General features: G+C 36.4%; 1 protein-coding gene across 2 annotated transcripts; it reads left to right on the top strand.

The window, feature by feature from the left end:
- Positions 1–1549: 1549 nt before the first annotated feature.
- LOC136228579 (FRIGIDA-like protein 3) lies at positions 1550–7078 on the top strand. 2 transcript variants are annotated; one of them, XM_066017006.1, is made up of 5 exons: positions 1550–1812; positions 2108–2188; positions 3714–4771; positions 5457–5629; positions 6437–7078. In XM_066017006.1, the coding sequence occupies exons 3-5, from the start codon at positions 3724–3726 to the stop codon at positions 6848–6850; spliced, it is 1635 nt and encodes a 544-aa protein (XP_065873078.1). In that variant the 5' UTR covers positions 1550–1812; positions 2108–2188; positions 3714–3723; the 3' UTR covers positions 6851–7078. The 2 variants fall into 2 exon arrangements, with proteins under 2 accessions (XP_065873078.1, XP_065873079.1); XM_066017007.1 differs by lacking the exon at positions 2108–2188.
- The last annotated feature ends 8060 nt before the right edge of the window (positions 7079–15138 follow it).

The following is a 15138-nucleotide window of genomic DNA, read 5'->3' as shown; positions in this document are numbered from 1 at the left end:
ATTTCTTAATTAATCTCCTGTTTTATTATTATTGATTTATAAAATTTCAAAATATGAAAATGTATTAAAATTACTAAAAGTACAATTCATTGAATTTTGTAAAAATAAATAAATCAATCATTCACCTTTAATTAAAATTCTATAAAAAAATTAATCAATTATTTTCAAAATTAATTTAATTTGAATTATCAATAAAAAATATATATTAATTTCAAATATACATAATATAAAAAAATTCATAACATGATATAAAATTATTTAAAAGTAAATATGTCAATTTATTTATTTATTTAAATTATATAAAAATTTCGTATCCCGTGCATTGCACGGGTTTTCGACTAGTTGATTTAATTTGCAAAACATCACAAGAATACATAGCAAAGTAATAAAAAGAACAAACAATAGTAAAGGACAATTACAGCTAAGGAAAAGAATAAAAATGACAAGTATGTTATTTACAGGAAACATAGAAAGAAGGAGGAACAGTAAAAGCTGGAGCAACAACAACCATTGATGGAGAAGCTTTTGATCAACGTGACGAGTAAAATGATGAAGATAAATGGAATTGTGCGTTTCATACTAACGAGAACTCGGAACCAAGACGCTGCATTTCACATAAGTAAGTTTATTAGATTTAATTAAGCACTACTAAGTTAACCTATCCAGTTAAGTTAACATGCATTATATTAAAGAAACATATTTCATTTGATATACCTTTAAATTCAGAACTGAAGATTGTGGGTTGGAATGAATCTCTTAAGGAAAAATAAAATAAATTAACATGCATTATAGTAAAATGAAGGGTAATTAATTTATTAGTCCCTATATTTTGACAAAACATACTGTTTAGTTCCTGTATTTTCAAAAACACACGGTAAAGTCCCTAACGTTTTTCTCGGTGAACTGTTTAGTCCCTAACGTTTTTCTCGGTGAACTGTTTAGTCCCTACCGTTAGACTCTCATGAAGATTCTGTTAGTCAATTTGGATTTGCATTCTTCTTTTCCTTTATTTTCCTTTCTTTTAAATTCTAATGCATCTGAAATCAACTTTAAGTGTTATTCTTCTTGATTTTCTTCTTAATCGTTCAAGTTCGTAAGCATTGGGTCTGTTCTTTTTATTGTTCTCCATACAAATAGCTTTTTCTTCTAAATTGGATTTCCCCTTCTGAAGTTTGAAGGTAAATAGTAAAGGATAATTTAGTCATTTTCGAAGTTATAAACGATAAAAAAATCTAACAAACAGACGGAAGGACTAAACAGTTCACTGAGAAAAAGGTTATGGACCTTACCATGTATTTTTAAAAATACATGGACTAAACAATGTGTTTTGTCAAAATATAGGGACTAATAAATTAATTACCCTAAAATGAAAGATAACATTATCTCACACAATAAAATTATAAAAATATCCGAACTATATTATCTAATCTAGTATGAGGGTTTATGGGAACACAGCTCCTCCTTTTCAGAAGCCTACTTTTTTGACAACTTTACGCCCACTCCTGATTTTACCATCTCCACTCTCTCTGTAAGTATGCCAAGGGAATCCAAAGACCCCACTCCTCACTTGTCAATAGCAAAAACGGGAGTGTTCAACAAAAAGCTAAACAAAGAGGGCTGCTGCGAGATATCTCTCTTCCTTTTCCCTTCATCTCCTCTTTACTTTCCCTTCTCTCTCTATCTCCTCTATCTCTAGGGATTGCAGAGTAGCAGCCACACCTTCTTCACCAATCCTTTCAGCCATGGATTGATCCTTCCGCTGCTCCCTCTATTTCGACTCTTTTGTCTTCTACTTTCATTTCCTTCACTCAGGTAATTTATTCTCTCTTGGTTTATTCACTCCTTTGGTTATTTATTTTTTGGGGGCTTTCCTTTGTAGATCGGCTTTGTTTTTTTCCTGAAAATATAGCCCCATTTTGCTGGAATTTCTCCATTTTTAACTCTTGTGACTTTGATGCAGTTGCTGGGTAGTTGTTAAATACCTCCTTTTTAAAACATTTTAAACGAATTTCCTCGATTTCTGCAATTTTTTTAGTGGTTTTAGTACTTTATTTGTTATTTTCTCTTCAAATTTCTACTTTTCATGTTTTAGCTTCTATTGCTTCAGGATTTAAGTCATCTTGTTAGTCTAATTTGCGCGATCTCTTCGTCGTGACTATTTGGTGAACTGAAGCTAGCCAAGTTAGTGGTAAGGAATTGCTTATAGTTGCTAAAGGATTGAATGCCTCCACATTCATTTGTTTGTATGATTGTATGTGTGTGTGTTTTTTTTTTATTTCTATAGTGGATTTCCTTGTACAAATCTTGGCAAATATTTTTCTTACCTTTTTTTGTACTTCTATTTCTTTCTATTCCAATAAATTTTCAACGCCTTTCCAGCCTAGTAAGAGCAAGTAGCTATTTATAAGGTCATTGCAATTGGTAACAGTCAGGCGTTATGATTAATTATTGGATTGTAGTGACGATTGTGTTGTTGAGATAGACAAATATAAATTATTATTCTCCTAGTATCTCGCAAGGGTAAATTATTGTATCAACTATTCATGTGATGTGAAAGTGACTGGATTTTATAGTTTGCAATCTTATCTTATAAAGAAATGCATTTGCAGCCTTTTCTGTTTGTGAGAGAATTTTTTAGTGTGGAAAAAATGCCTGATTGTTTTTGAAATGAAAATGGATAGGATTATAGTTATACCTATATGTTGCTTTGTTGGGGGCATATAATCAGATACTCAGTTTTGGGTTTGTTTTTTATACTCAAAGAAGATACAAAGAAGCTTTAGAAAGTTGAGTATTGGTTGGTGATCTCTCCTATTGGTAGTCTTTTCTGTCTATGATACTAAGGTTGGAATGTTTTTACACTAGATGATGAGAAGTAAATTAAAAATGGACTATTCATGGCTGAGCTTGATCTCTTTGCATTTTCTGAGGCAAACCATATCATTGTAGCTCATGAAAAATTACTAGTAGCTAGAATTTGTGGTTTGCTGTCACACATGCCTGAATTATGAAAAGTTGAGGTAATTGAAATTGTTTAAATCCATTTCAGCTGTTACATGATTAGATAAATCTCCATGCCACCTGTTTCTTTTAATTTTCTAATTTCTTTGATGTTATCTCAAAGTTACATTTGTCACTTGATGAAACTTTTAAGATTCTGGGGTGTATATAATGTTCCTATCTTCAACCATGTTGTAGATCTTCTCTGTAGTGTGTGTGGAACATCAATGGATAAACTAATTAATTCCACTGTATTATGGGGTCTTGCATTGCACTACATGTTACTGGAAGTCATTATTTCGTTATTGACTTTTTGAGGTTCATATTTACTTGCAATTAAGGCATGGATATTATTGTTTATATTATCAGACAACATCACATGCCCTATTGAGAAACTTTTTCTTCTAAGCTTCCATTTTCTGATCTATAAAATGTGATCTTGTAGTTTGGTCTATCAGATGTTTCAATGGGAAGCTCGTAATGTTGTGTTATGATCTGGAATTATGTCCAACTAGCTGAGTTTTCGTTTTCGTTTTCGCTTTTGTCAAGTTCAAGTTTATTTTTGTCCAGTGGACTTCTAATGGTTGGGTCCTTTGTTCTGGTATAACACAGATACATTGTGCATACAGATAGACTATCTGCTTCAATTTCATTGTTGTGAAAATATATGTACTTTTTTCTCTTAATTTTTTGTTGTCTGTTTTCCTCTCCAGCTTTTCTGCCATGGAAGATACAGGATCAGTTGCAACACTTATTGACTCTGCAACCTCTAAGATACAGCAACTTCAGAAAGCCTTTGCTGAACTTGAAAGTCATCGGGCTGTGACACTGAACTTGAAATGGAAAGAACTTGAAGAACATTTTCATGGGCTTGAAAGGTCTTTGAAGAGACGCTTTCATGAGCTGGAAGACCAGGAAAAGGATTATGAAAGCAAAACAAGAAAAGCCCAAGAACTGTTAGAGAAGCGGGCAGCTGCTGTTGCAGCCAAGGAGCAAGCTTCATTGGAGAGACTCCAGAAGAAAAGAGACGCTGCTGTGTTTGCAATTGTTAATGCTCTGGAGAAGAACAGAAAGGTGACATCCGAGGAACGTGCTGTTGTGACTAGTGATGTCCAATGCGAAATGCCAACCATTGAAGACCAGCCACCTGACACCATGGCTGGTGAAAGTAACTTGGGAGAGACTAATAATTCTGAAAATGGAAATATGGAGGAAATGTCTTATCCAGAGTTAGCCAAACTATGCGAAGCAATGGACTCTGAAGGGCTGCACAAATTCATCTCGGACAATCGAAAGAACCTTGCTGTGATAAGGGAGGAAATTCCTCTTGCTTTTAGAGCTGCAGAAAACCCTGCACAATTGGTTTTGAACTCTTTGGAGGATTTTTATCCCATGGAAGTGTCAACTGTTGATGGAAAGAAAGACTCTGTCCTCTTGGGTCTTCGTCGAACCTGTATCATGTTGATGGAGTGCCTTAGTATTTTGCTTTGTTATACAGATCTAGTAGCTCTTTCTGATATAATCTCTGAAGGTGTCAAGGAGCGTGCAAAGGCAATTGCTGAAGAATGGAAACCTAAGTTGGATGCCTTAGATGCGGATGCTAGTAATGGAAACTCCTTGGAGGCACATGCGTTCTTGCAACTTCTGGCCACCTTTCGCATAGCATCTGATTTTGACGAGGAAGAACTATCAAGGCTGATTCCTATGGTTTCTCGTCGTCGCCAAGCAGCTGAACTCTGTCGTTTTCTTGGGTTGTCAGAGAAAATGCCAGGTTTGTCTTTTCATCTACAATGTTTTCCCAAGTCTTTAACAGTCTGTAATTCAATCAGGTAGGTAGGCTGAAAATTAGAAATTTTTCTTATATGGAGCATCATCTGTTGTCTTATTTTTTATGCCATTTATTCTGTGTAGTTTAAGGTTCCTAGATGTTTTGCTTTCACCCAACGTTAATATTGAAACAATTTTCAGTCTGAAAAATCAAACTAATTTTGCTCTGACCCTCATTCGGGCAATCCTTGTTTATCCCTTAATACTCCACTTCCATTCATCATTGGTATCTATTGGATAATGGTTATTAATGAGTTACCTTGAAGATGAGTATTGGTTTTTACTTTATTATTCAAACTTTGAACTTAGACTGGGTAAATACATTTTTTTTAAATGCTTAATTCTCTCATTTTCTTTTAGTAATCATGACTATTCAAATGTTTCCTTGTTACATATTATGCTTCATAAAAGTAGAAATTAAAATGCTTCAAATTTCTGAGATGACTGTAGAATCTCTAATAATAGAAGAAAATGTGAAACCTTTTCTTAAAGGAGCAAAATACATGTGCTAAGACTAAGAGTAAGATCATCTGATATGATTTTTCCATTAGAAAGAGAAGTATTTGTTTCCTTTGTAAATGTTATTTTTTCTGTTTGTTTTCCACTTATCTGTTGTGTATTTCTTTCAGGTGTAATTGGAGTACTCGTAAATAGCGGAAGGCAAATTGATGCAGTTAACTTGGCTTTTGCTTTTGAGTTAACAGAGCAGTTCTCACCTGTACCTTTACTGAAATCATACTTGAAGGAGGCAAGAAAAACATCACCTGTGAAGCCTGGGAATGCATCACCGACTGCTGTGCAGGTGTATTTTTTTCCCTAACATTATAATGAATTTTCCTTGGTTGGTAATTAAAATTGATGCATTGTACAGGTTTCTATTTTTCTTCGTAATTAAATTTTTCCTTGTTAATTGTTTTGTTCCACAATTTTTTATTTAACTTTTGAGGATGAAGCTTTTCAACTGGGATTCTGGGAAATCATGATAATGATTTTATTGATGATGCTGGGCTCAGACCTTACTTTGTTACTGGAGAGAACTTTGATGCTTACTAATTATTAGGGTGGCATAATAATTTGCATTCAAGAATGCTTTATATTGTTGAGAAATAAAATCCTTTTAAATAGGAAATCCAAACAGAAAAGCAAACTTAGTAATAGACCACTTGCTAACTTGGCAAGGAAGCTAAGTTGAAACATGTCTCTTGTAATGCTGATCGATATACCTACAAAGGGGTCCATAGCATTAACTGCATATAGTTCTTATCTAGAGCACAAATGTCCAGAGTGCTTTTGGTCCTCACCATTAAATTGATAACAACACATTGTCTCTCCAATTTTCTTTATTTCTGTGGTGTTATATGCATTTAGATTGGTATTAGCCAAAACCAGTTGTAATGTCTGGTACAGTTGTACTAAATATGCTCTTAATATTTGGCACCTTATTTTTTTTCCTGTATGAAATCTTGTGCATTTGATTCCTTTTGTGAATTTCCTCTGAAAGCTATTTTTCATGCAATAGGCTCTAACATCGGTGTTACCTGATATGAGGTTGCCTAAGTTGGAAGCCTGGTGACGGTTTTGCATATATTTAATTTATTTTATTTTTCAGAATGATGTTAATGAACGAGAATTGACTGCCCTTAAAGCTGTGATAAAGTGCATTGAAGAGCATAAGCTTGAGGAGCAGTATCCTATCGACCCCCTTCAGAAGCGCCTTGTTCAGCTGGAGAAGGCCAAGGCAGACAAGAAAAGAGCAACTGAAGCTGCCAAGCCTCAACCCAAGAGACCACGTGCTAACGGAGTTGGATGCGGGCCCCGAGTTACTAACATTGCTGCTGACAAAACGTTCTATCCAAGAGTCACTGACAGATACCCGCAGTACATGTATGACAGACCTTACGTTTATCCCAGCCCGACTGACAACCATGTTCCTCTTATGGGTTCTGCTACTTACAACTTCTCTCCCAGTCATGGTAACTACTTTGGAAATGCCTACCAGTACCAGGCCCCATACCTTCACTAGTTAGTAAAGACGGCGAAAAAGGTGACTACGACTACGTTCCTGATCTTAACTGCTAGCCTTAACCCTTCAGTCCGTTGATGTTGTATGATGAATTTAGTAATCTAAAAGAGACACCTCCCTCTTCCCCCCCCCAAAAAAAACAAAAAGAACGACCATCCTGTTAATTTTAATCTGCTGTATAAGAGATAATTTGATCCTCTAATATATATGTACTCTGTTTTCTGTGTATGTTAATGTTTCTAATCTTTTTATTTCGTCTGGTTCTTACATTTTCCGCCTCCATAAGCCGTTCTTGAATGCTGTTTGTAAGTTTTGGTTTCATTGCATTGTTGTGATTTCAGCTAATAATGGCATGTTTTGAGATGTTATATGGTGATGTGGTTTTATTGACCTGATTCTGATGCATTTGGTTTCAAGCATTGAATCACTTACCGAATGAGGAATATGTTATCCTACAGTAGTATATGATTCCAGTTTGTTAAATATCGATGGATGTGATCTCATTATCTTTTATTAACCATGGAAACCAAATGCATTGTTCAATGAGGAAGATATTGAGGATATGGGTAGTAAAATGTGAGTTGAATGATGTAGATTGTGAGGGTAAATTACACCCTTGGTCATTCGAATTTGTTGCAGAATGGATAAATTACATCCACGGCCATTGAACTTTACCTATTTTAACATTGTGGTCATTGAATTTTTTTTTTTTTTATAGGATTGAATTTCAATTCTTAACGGTATGGTCACTAAACTTTACACTTTTTAATATCGGTGCCACTCACCTCAAAATAAAAAAGGGTAAATTACACCCATGGCCACTGAACTTTATCCATTTTCACATTATGGCTACTGAACTTCATTTCTTCCCGATATGGCTACTGAACTTTACACTTTTTAACACCGGTGGCCACTCAATGCCTCAAAACGACCGTTGACGGCTAAAAATAAAAAATCCAAAACGTTAATAATATTCTAAGGAACTTTAATTCTTGAAATTTTTTGTTTTGAGGTCATTTAGGTGTCGTTTGATTAGGAGAGAGAAAGTAAAATTTTAGAGAGAAAGCTCCAAAAAATGTGATTTTTGAAAATAAAAAATGTGGGTTCATGGTAAATATCGTTCTGAACAACTTTAATTCTTGAATATTTTCATTTTGAGGTCGTTAATGATCGTTAACGGTCATTTTGAGAAGTTAGTTAAAATTGAGTGGTCACCGGTGTTAAAGTGTAAAGTTCAGTGGTCATACTGAGAAGAAATGAAGTCCAGTGGCCATAATGTGAAAATGGATAAAGTTCAAAATTTCTATTAAGCTTTTTCGGGCGAATAGTCAGACTTGGCTTCAGTTTAGAGTCCGGCTTTGACCCCCCCACCCGGAAGATCATTCATTTTTTCTTCATCTGATTCCGCCTTGGTTACTGGTGAACGTTATTCTTCTGTCCTCTTACTCTACCTAAGGCCCCCCAACTAGTACACGCAACTACGCCTGTGAACTGGGTAAGCCAAGTCCGCTGAATCGAGGTACGGTGATGGGTTTGATGAACCTGGGCGGCGGACGAAGAAGGAGCTAGCAGTACCGTCATTCGGATCATTCGGATCATTGTCCTATTTTGTTTAGACTTTTGAGAGGTAAGCACCCTAGGGGTAAGAGACCGTTCCGGTATCAGTTGGCTTGGGAGTCCCATCCTAAGTTTAAAGAGTTCGTTCATGAGAGTTGGAGACCTCATTCGTATGTACTGCAAGCTGCTGAAGGGTTCAGGAATAAGGTGCAGGGGTGGAATAGGAATGTGTTTGGGCATATTATCAGAAGGAAGAACAAGTTATTAAAGAGGATGGAGGGCATTCAACGCAGGTTGGAGGGGAGGTTTGATCATAGCCTTGAGGGCCTCCTCAGAACCCTTCAGAAGGAGCTGGAGGCTGTGCTTAGGCAGGAGGAGTTCCTTTGGTTCCAGAAGTCTCGGAAGTCCTGGATTAGAGATGGGGATCGTAATACCAAATTCTTCCATCTCTCTACCCTGATCAGAAGGCAGAGAAATAGAATTGAGGCCATTAAGGATTCTAATGGTGATTGGGTTTATGAAGATGAGGTTATTCGGAACTTAGCCCTGGATTTCTACAGAGAGCTGTTCAAAGAGGAACCTGTTCTTTTGGAGAGGGCTCACTCTATTGCTACATTTCCTTTAATCAGTGAGGATTGTAGTCAGGAGGCCTTTCAACCTATTTCCCGAAAAGAGATTGACCAAGCTATCTTCAGCATTGGGGCTTCTAAAGCTCCTGGGATTGATGGTCTTCCGGCGGGCTTTTACCATAAGCATTGGGATGTAGTGAAGGAAGGCATCTATAATTTTGTCTTGGGGGTGTTCAGTGGTTCGAAGGATATTGAGCTGGTTAATAGAACCCTCCTGGTTCTGATTCCTAAGATTGATAAGCCTTCTTCCTTTTTGCATATGAGACCTATCAGTCTTTGTAATGTTCTTTACAAAACTGTTACAAAGATTGTGGCTAATAGAATCCGTGGCATTCTTCCTGCGATCATTTGTCAGAATCAGGGTAGCTTTGTGCCTGGTAGACAAATGATGGATAATGTGGTGATCGCCCAAGAGATGGTCCACACGATGAAGATTAGCAAGGGGAGGAAAGGCATTGTGGCTCTGAAGCTGGATTTAGAGAAGGCCTATGATCGAATTAATTGGGATTTCTTGATGGAGAGCCTTGAGAGAGCTAGAATCCCGGACAGTTGGAGAAGTTTAATTAAGGTATGTATTTCTTCTCCTGTGTTTCAAGTTATGGTCAATGGGGATATGTCGGAGGAATTTTCCCCGGGCAGAGGAATCCGTCAGGGGGATCCTATGAGCCCTTTCCTTTTTGTTATTGCTATGGAGAGGCTCTCTCACCTGATTCAGGATGCGATTGATAATGGGAGTTTCCACCCTGTGGCGATCAACAGCTTCTGTCCCCAGGTGACTCACTTATTCTTTGCAGATGATGTCCTTATCTTTCTTGAGGGTAATGAGGAGCAGTTGAGAGTCATTATGGATATTCTGGATTGTTTTTGTTCGGCCTCTGGGCAGAAGCTTAATATCCAGAAATCTAGGATGATGTGCTCTAAGAATATGAATCAGAGAGTCTATAAGAGATTAAGTGATCTCCCAGGTATTCCTCTTACTGATTCTCTTGGGAAGTATCTGGGCGTTCCCCTCCATAGTGAGCGTGTGTCTAAAGGCTCCTTCAAAGAGACTTTGGATAAAGCTAATTCGAAGTGTGCCATTTGGAAAGCCAAGACTCTGTCTCTCGCTGGCCGCCTCACGTTAATTCAATCTGTTAATTGTGCTGCTCCCAATCACATCATGCAGGCTTGTAAGCTTCCGGATCCTGTGCTTAATGATCTTGACAAGATTAACCGTAGGTTCCTGTGGGGGGAAGCTGCGGAGGGCAGGAAGATCCATCTTGTGCCTTGGAGTGAGGTTTGCCAGCCTAAAGATTCTGGGGGTCTGGGTATTAGGAAAGCAAAGGACAATAATAAAGTTTTATTAATGAAACTCCTTTGGCGTATGTGGCAAAACCCTTCCTCTCTTTGGGTTCGCCTCCTTTGTGGTAAGTATCGGAAAGACAAAATCTTCGGGGGCCCGAAAGAGAGAGTTGCTAATTGTTCCTTCCTCTGGAAAGGACTTAGTGCTGTGTTTGATGAGTTCTGCTTGGGAGTTGGCCTGGAGGTGGGGAATGGTAAGTCCATTAGTTTCTGGTTTGATAACTGGATTGGGGATAAACCGTTAATTGAGGTGTGTTCTTCCCCCCCGCCTAGTGATATACGCAACTGGAGGATTGCCGATATGGTTGACTCGGAAGGGGACTGGATCTGGTCAAAGTTTGATACTTTCTTTAGCCTTGAGACTCTCCTTAGAATGCGGGGAGTGAAGGTGAGTAATCAAGAGGAGGACTTGGATAGGCACTGTTGGGCGCTGACTAACAATGGAGTTTATTCTTGCAAATCGGCCTTTGAAGCTTTCTCTCTCTTTAGATCTGATCCTCCCTCGGATGTGTGGAAGTCGATTTGGACCCTTAAAGTTCCTTTCCGTATTAGGAGTTTCCTGTGGCTGGGCGTTAAGGACAGGCTTCTTACTAATTCGGATAGGCACAGAAGGCACTTGGCTGATTCTGGAGCTTGCAGTAGATGCAGAGGCCATGTTGAGACTTTGTGCCATGCTCTTAGAGATTGCTCTAATAGTAAAGAGGTTTGGAGAAAAATTCTCCCACACCATATTTTCTCTTCCTTCATGGCACATTCTGAGGTCGACTGGTTCTCTGATGGTGTTAGAGGAAAGTTGCTTCCATACATGGAGCATGGTGACATTTTCTTTGCTATTATCTGTCACCAAGTTTGGAAATGGAGAAACGAGGAGATTTTTGGAGATAAAACTGTTTTTATGACAAACTTAGCTGATTTCTTCTCGAAAAAACTTTTCTCTATTATCGATAGTTTCAAAGGAGAGTCCCTTGCCAGAGCCTCTCAGTGTTGTGATGTCCATCTCGTGGGATGGAGCAGGCCAAGAGAGGGGGTTGTGAAGCTGAATACTGATGGTTCCTGCCTCAGTAACGGTAAGATTGCGGCTGGAGGTGTGCTTAGAGATGTAGGGGGCGTCTGGCTTTCTGGGTTCTCCCAGAATTTAGGGTTGGGTTCTTCCTTTTCTGCGGAGCTCTGGGCTATTCTTACTGGAATCAATCTTGCTAAAAGGTTGGGTGTTAAGAGGCTCTCTGTGGAGTCTGATAATTTGGAAGCAATCAAAATGATTTCTGAGAATCATTCTATGGGTCTTAACAGTCGCAACCTCATCAAAGCTATTATAAGGCTTTACTCCTCCTTTGAGTTCGTAGAGTTCAGACACATTTTTAGAGAGCAGAATCGTGTTGCTGATCGCTTGGCGGCGGCGGGCCATGAAGGGACGTTAGGCGTTACTACCCTTCCTGTTTCCCCTAGTTTCATCTCTCATCTTCTCTTAGAAGATAGGATTGGGGTTAGCTTCCCTAGGCTAATTCCTGGGTAGTTTGTTGTTATTCGTTTTTCTTTTCCTTTTCTACCAAAAAAAAAAAAAAAATAGTCATGTTTATAGTTTCAAACTAAAAAGATCATTTAGGTGGATTCTTTTACTGATTAAAGTTTTAACCACTCAAAATAACATTGGCCCTGTTTGGTAAAGAGCGTTTTGAGATAAAAAGAGCGGTTTTGACCAATTTTAGAGATTTGACCACTAAAATCGCTGATTGGAGTGTTTGGTGGAGAGAGGTTTGGGAGAGAGAGCTTTTTCAATTAACGTTTTGGAATATTAAAATTAATGGACTTCTTTAACCCTAATAAATAGACTCCATCTTCTCCTGCGCCAAAATTAATACCCTTATTTGTCTTTTTGCACAAACCGCTATTATCAATCAACTAATTTTTACCAAACATGTCTACACAAACAGCTAGTCAAATCAGCTAATGTAATCAGCTAACAGCTAATTCCCAAACAGGGTCATTCCACGTTTGTTTGGGGGAAAATATTCTGCAGTAAAATATTTTTTTCAATTTTCCAGTGTTTGTTTGGGCACGAAATAAGTGTTAAGTCAATGGAAAATGAAAGAAGAAATAGGGGAAAATGTTTTAACCACTAAAAGAGCGGTTTTGACAAATTTTAGAGGTTTGACCACTAAAATCGCTGATTGGAGTGTTTGGTGGAGAGAGGTTTGGGAGAGAGAGCTTTTTCAATTAGCGTATTGGAATATTAAAATTAATGGACTTCTTTAACCCTAATAAATAGACTCCCTCTTCTCCTGCGCCAAAATTAATACCCTTATTTGTCTTTTTTGCACAAACCGCTATTGTCAATCAGCTAATTTTTACCAAACATGTCTACACAAACAGCTAGTCAAATCAGCTAATGTAATCAGCTAACAGCTAACAGCTAATGTAATAAGCTAACGGCTAACATCTAATTCCCAAACAGGGCCATTACCCGTTTGTTTGGGGGAAAATATTCTGCAGTAAATTATTTTTTTCAATTTTCCAGTGTTTGTTTGGGCACGAAATAAGTGTTAAGTCAATGGAAAATGAAAGAAGAAATAGGGGAAAATGTTTTAACCACTAAAAGAGCGGTTTTGACCAATTTTAGAGGTTTGACCACTAAAATCGCTGCTTGGAGTGTTTGGTGGAGAGAGGTTTGGGAGAGAGAGCTTTTTCAATTAGCGTTTTGGAATATTAAAATTAATGGACTGCTTTAACCCTAATAAATAGACTCCCTCTTCTCCTGCGCCAAAATTAATACCCTTATTTGTCTTTTTGCACAAACCGCTATTATCAATTAGCTAATTTTTACCAAACATGTCTACACAAACAGCTAGTCAAATCAGCTAACAGCTAACAGCTAATGTAATAAGCTAACAGCTAATTCCCAAACAGGGCCATTACCCGTTTGTTTGGGGTTAAATATTCTGCAGTAAAATATTTTTTTCAATTTTTCAGTGTTTGTTTGGGTACGAAATAAGTGTTAAATCAATGGAAAATGAAAGAATAAATAGGGGAAAATGTTTTATCATTTTGAAAAGGTAAAACATTTTCCCCAGAGAAAAATGAGGAAAATGTTAAAAAATGTAAAAATAGAAAAAATATGAACACGAAAAAATATGAATAATGTGAAAACGTTACAAAATACGAGAATATGAAAAAAAAATCCGTAAAAAACATGAAAATGTGAACAAACACGAAAGACACAAAAACACAAAAAAAGCAAACACTTGAAATCACAAAACATGAACAACGCGAAAAAGCGACAAAACACGAAATATACAAAAACGTGAAAAATACAAAAAACACGAAAACGTAAAAAAATACAAAAAACACGAAAACGCGAAAAATGCTTAAACGCAAAAAAGCAAACACTTGAAAAATCACAAAACATGAAAAATGCGAAAAAGTGATAAACACGAAATATAAAAAAATGTGAAAAATACAAAAAACACGAAAACGTAAAAGAATACGAAAAACACGAAAACGCGAAAAATGCTAAAACAAAAAAACGTGGCAATATGTGAAAAACGCGATAAACATGAAAAGACGAAAAATGCAAACAAAACATGAAAGTGTAAAAAACACAAAAACGTGAAAAATACGAAAAACATGAAAAAACATGAATAAGACGGAAAAGTAACAAAATGCGAAAATAAAAAACATGAAAAAAAGAAAACGTGAAAAAGGGAAAAACCGAAAAACTAAACGTGAAAACACGAAAAAAGAAGACAAATGCAAAAAAAAAAACACAATAATATTAATAACACAAGAAAACGTACAAAAAATGCCAAAAATATGAAAATATGAAAAAACTTTTTTTTTTGTGTTTTTAACATTAATTTTTTTCACATTTTCGTATTTTTTCACTTTTTTTCCATGTTTTCATTTTTTAATATATTTTTTTACTTTTCGTGATTTTCGCATTTTTTCAATTTTTGTGTTTTTAACAAATTTTTACGTTTTCTTGTGTGTTTTTCATGTTTTTCATATTTTTTTTTTCAGGTTTTCGTGTTTTGCACATCTTTTCACGTTTTTTTAACATTTTCGTGTTTTCCACATTTCTATTCCATTTTTTTTGCTATTCTATTCCTTTGGTGCTTAATTTGTGCTTAATACACGTGGATATCTTTTTTGTGTTTTATATATACAATTGAAAATAAAAAATACAGAAAATCTATATTTAGTGGTTGGAAAATATTTTCCAGCGTTGCACAACACATAATTTTTTTTTATTTTTCTGTATAATATTTTCACAGCATAAAATTTTCCAGAACACAATATTTTCTCCCAAACAAACGGGGCCTAAATGATGAATTATATGCATTTCTATTTGTTTAAATTTATAAAAAATTTAAAACTTAAAATGTCTGATTTGCTATTAATCTTTTAAAGCAAATTAATTTTGTATTTGTTTTTTTTATATAGAATTAGTGACTAACAAAACTTACGGGTGATTAGAGATGCTTCGGGTGCGTTTTTATTCTGTAGCAGCAGTTTTATTACGGGTATCAGAGAGCCAAGGGTAGTTGAGGCGCTAGCCTTACGCACGAGCTTAATTTGGCTTACTATTATGCAATACACGCATGTTGAGTTTGAGTCTGACGCTAAGCTTGTAGTAGATGCAATCCATTCCTGCAAGAAAGATATCTCGGAGTTTGGATCAATTATTTATGATTGTCGAGTTATTCTTAGATCCAACCCTGCTTTTACTTTAACTTTTGTTTCTCTTTTAGCGAATAGGGCTGCACA

This window comes from Euphorbia lathyris, chromosome 5, assembly GCF_963576675.1.
Source record: "Euphorbia lathyris chromosome 5, ddEupLath1.1, whole genome shotgun sequence".
Lineage (NCBI taxonomy): Eukaryota > Viridiplantae > Streptophyta > Magnoliopsida > Malpighiales > Euphorbiaceae > Euphorbia > Euphorbia lathyris.
This window is presented reverse-complemented; position numbering and strand designations above follow the sequence as displayed.

What these genes read in the sequence shown, in the direction of transcription:
- LOC136228579 (XM_066017007.1), top strand. Translation starts at nt 3,724, where the DNA reads ATGGAAGATACAGGATCAGTTGCAACACTTATTGACTCTGCAACCTCT. An exon ending in GTTGTCAGAGAAAATGCCAG is followed by an intron (nt 4,772 to 5,456) that starts GTTTGTCTTTTC and finishes TATTTCTTTCAG; the next exon opens with GTGTAATTGGAGTACTCGTA. An exon ending in CATCACCGACTGCTGTGCAG is followed by an intron (nt 5,630 to 6,436) that starts GTGTATTTTTTT and finishes TTTATTTTTCAG; the next exon opens with AATGATGTTAATGAACGAGA.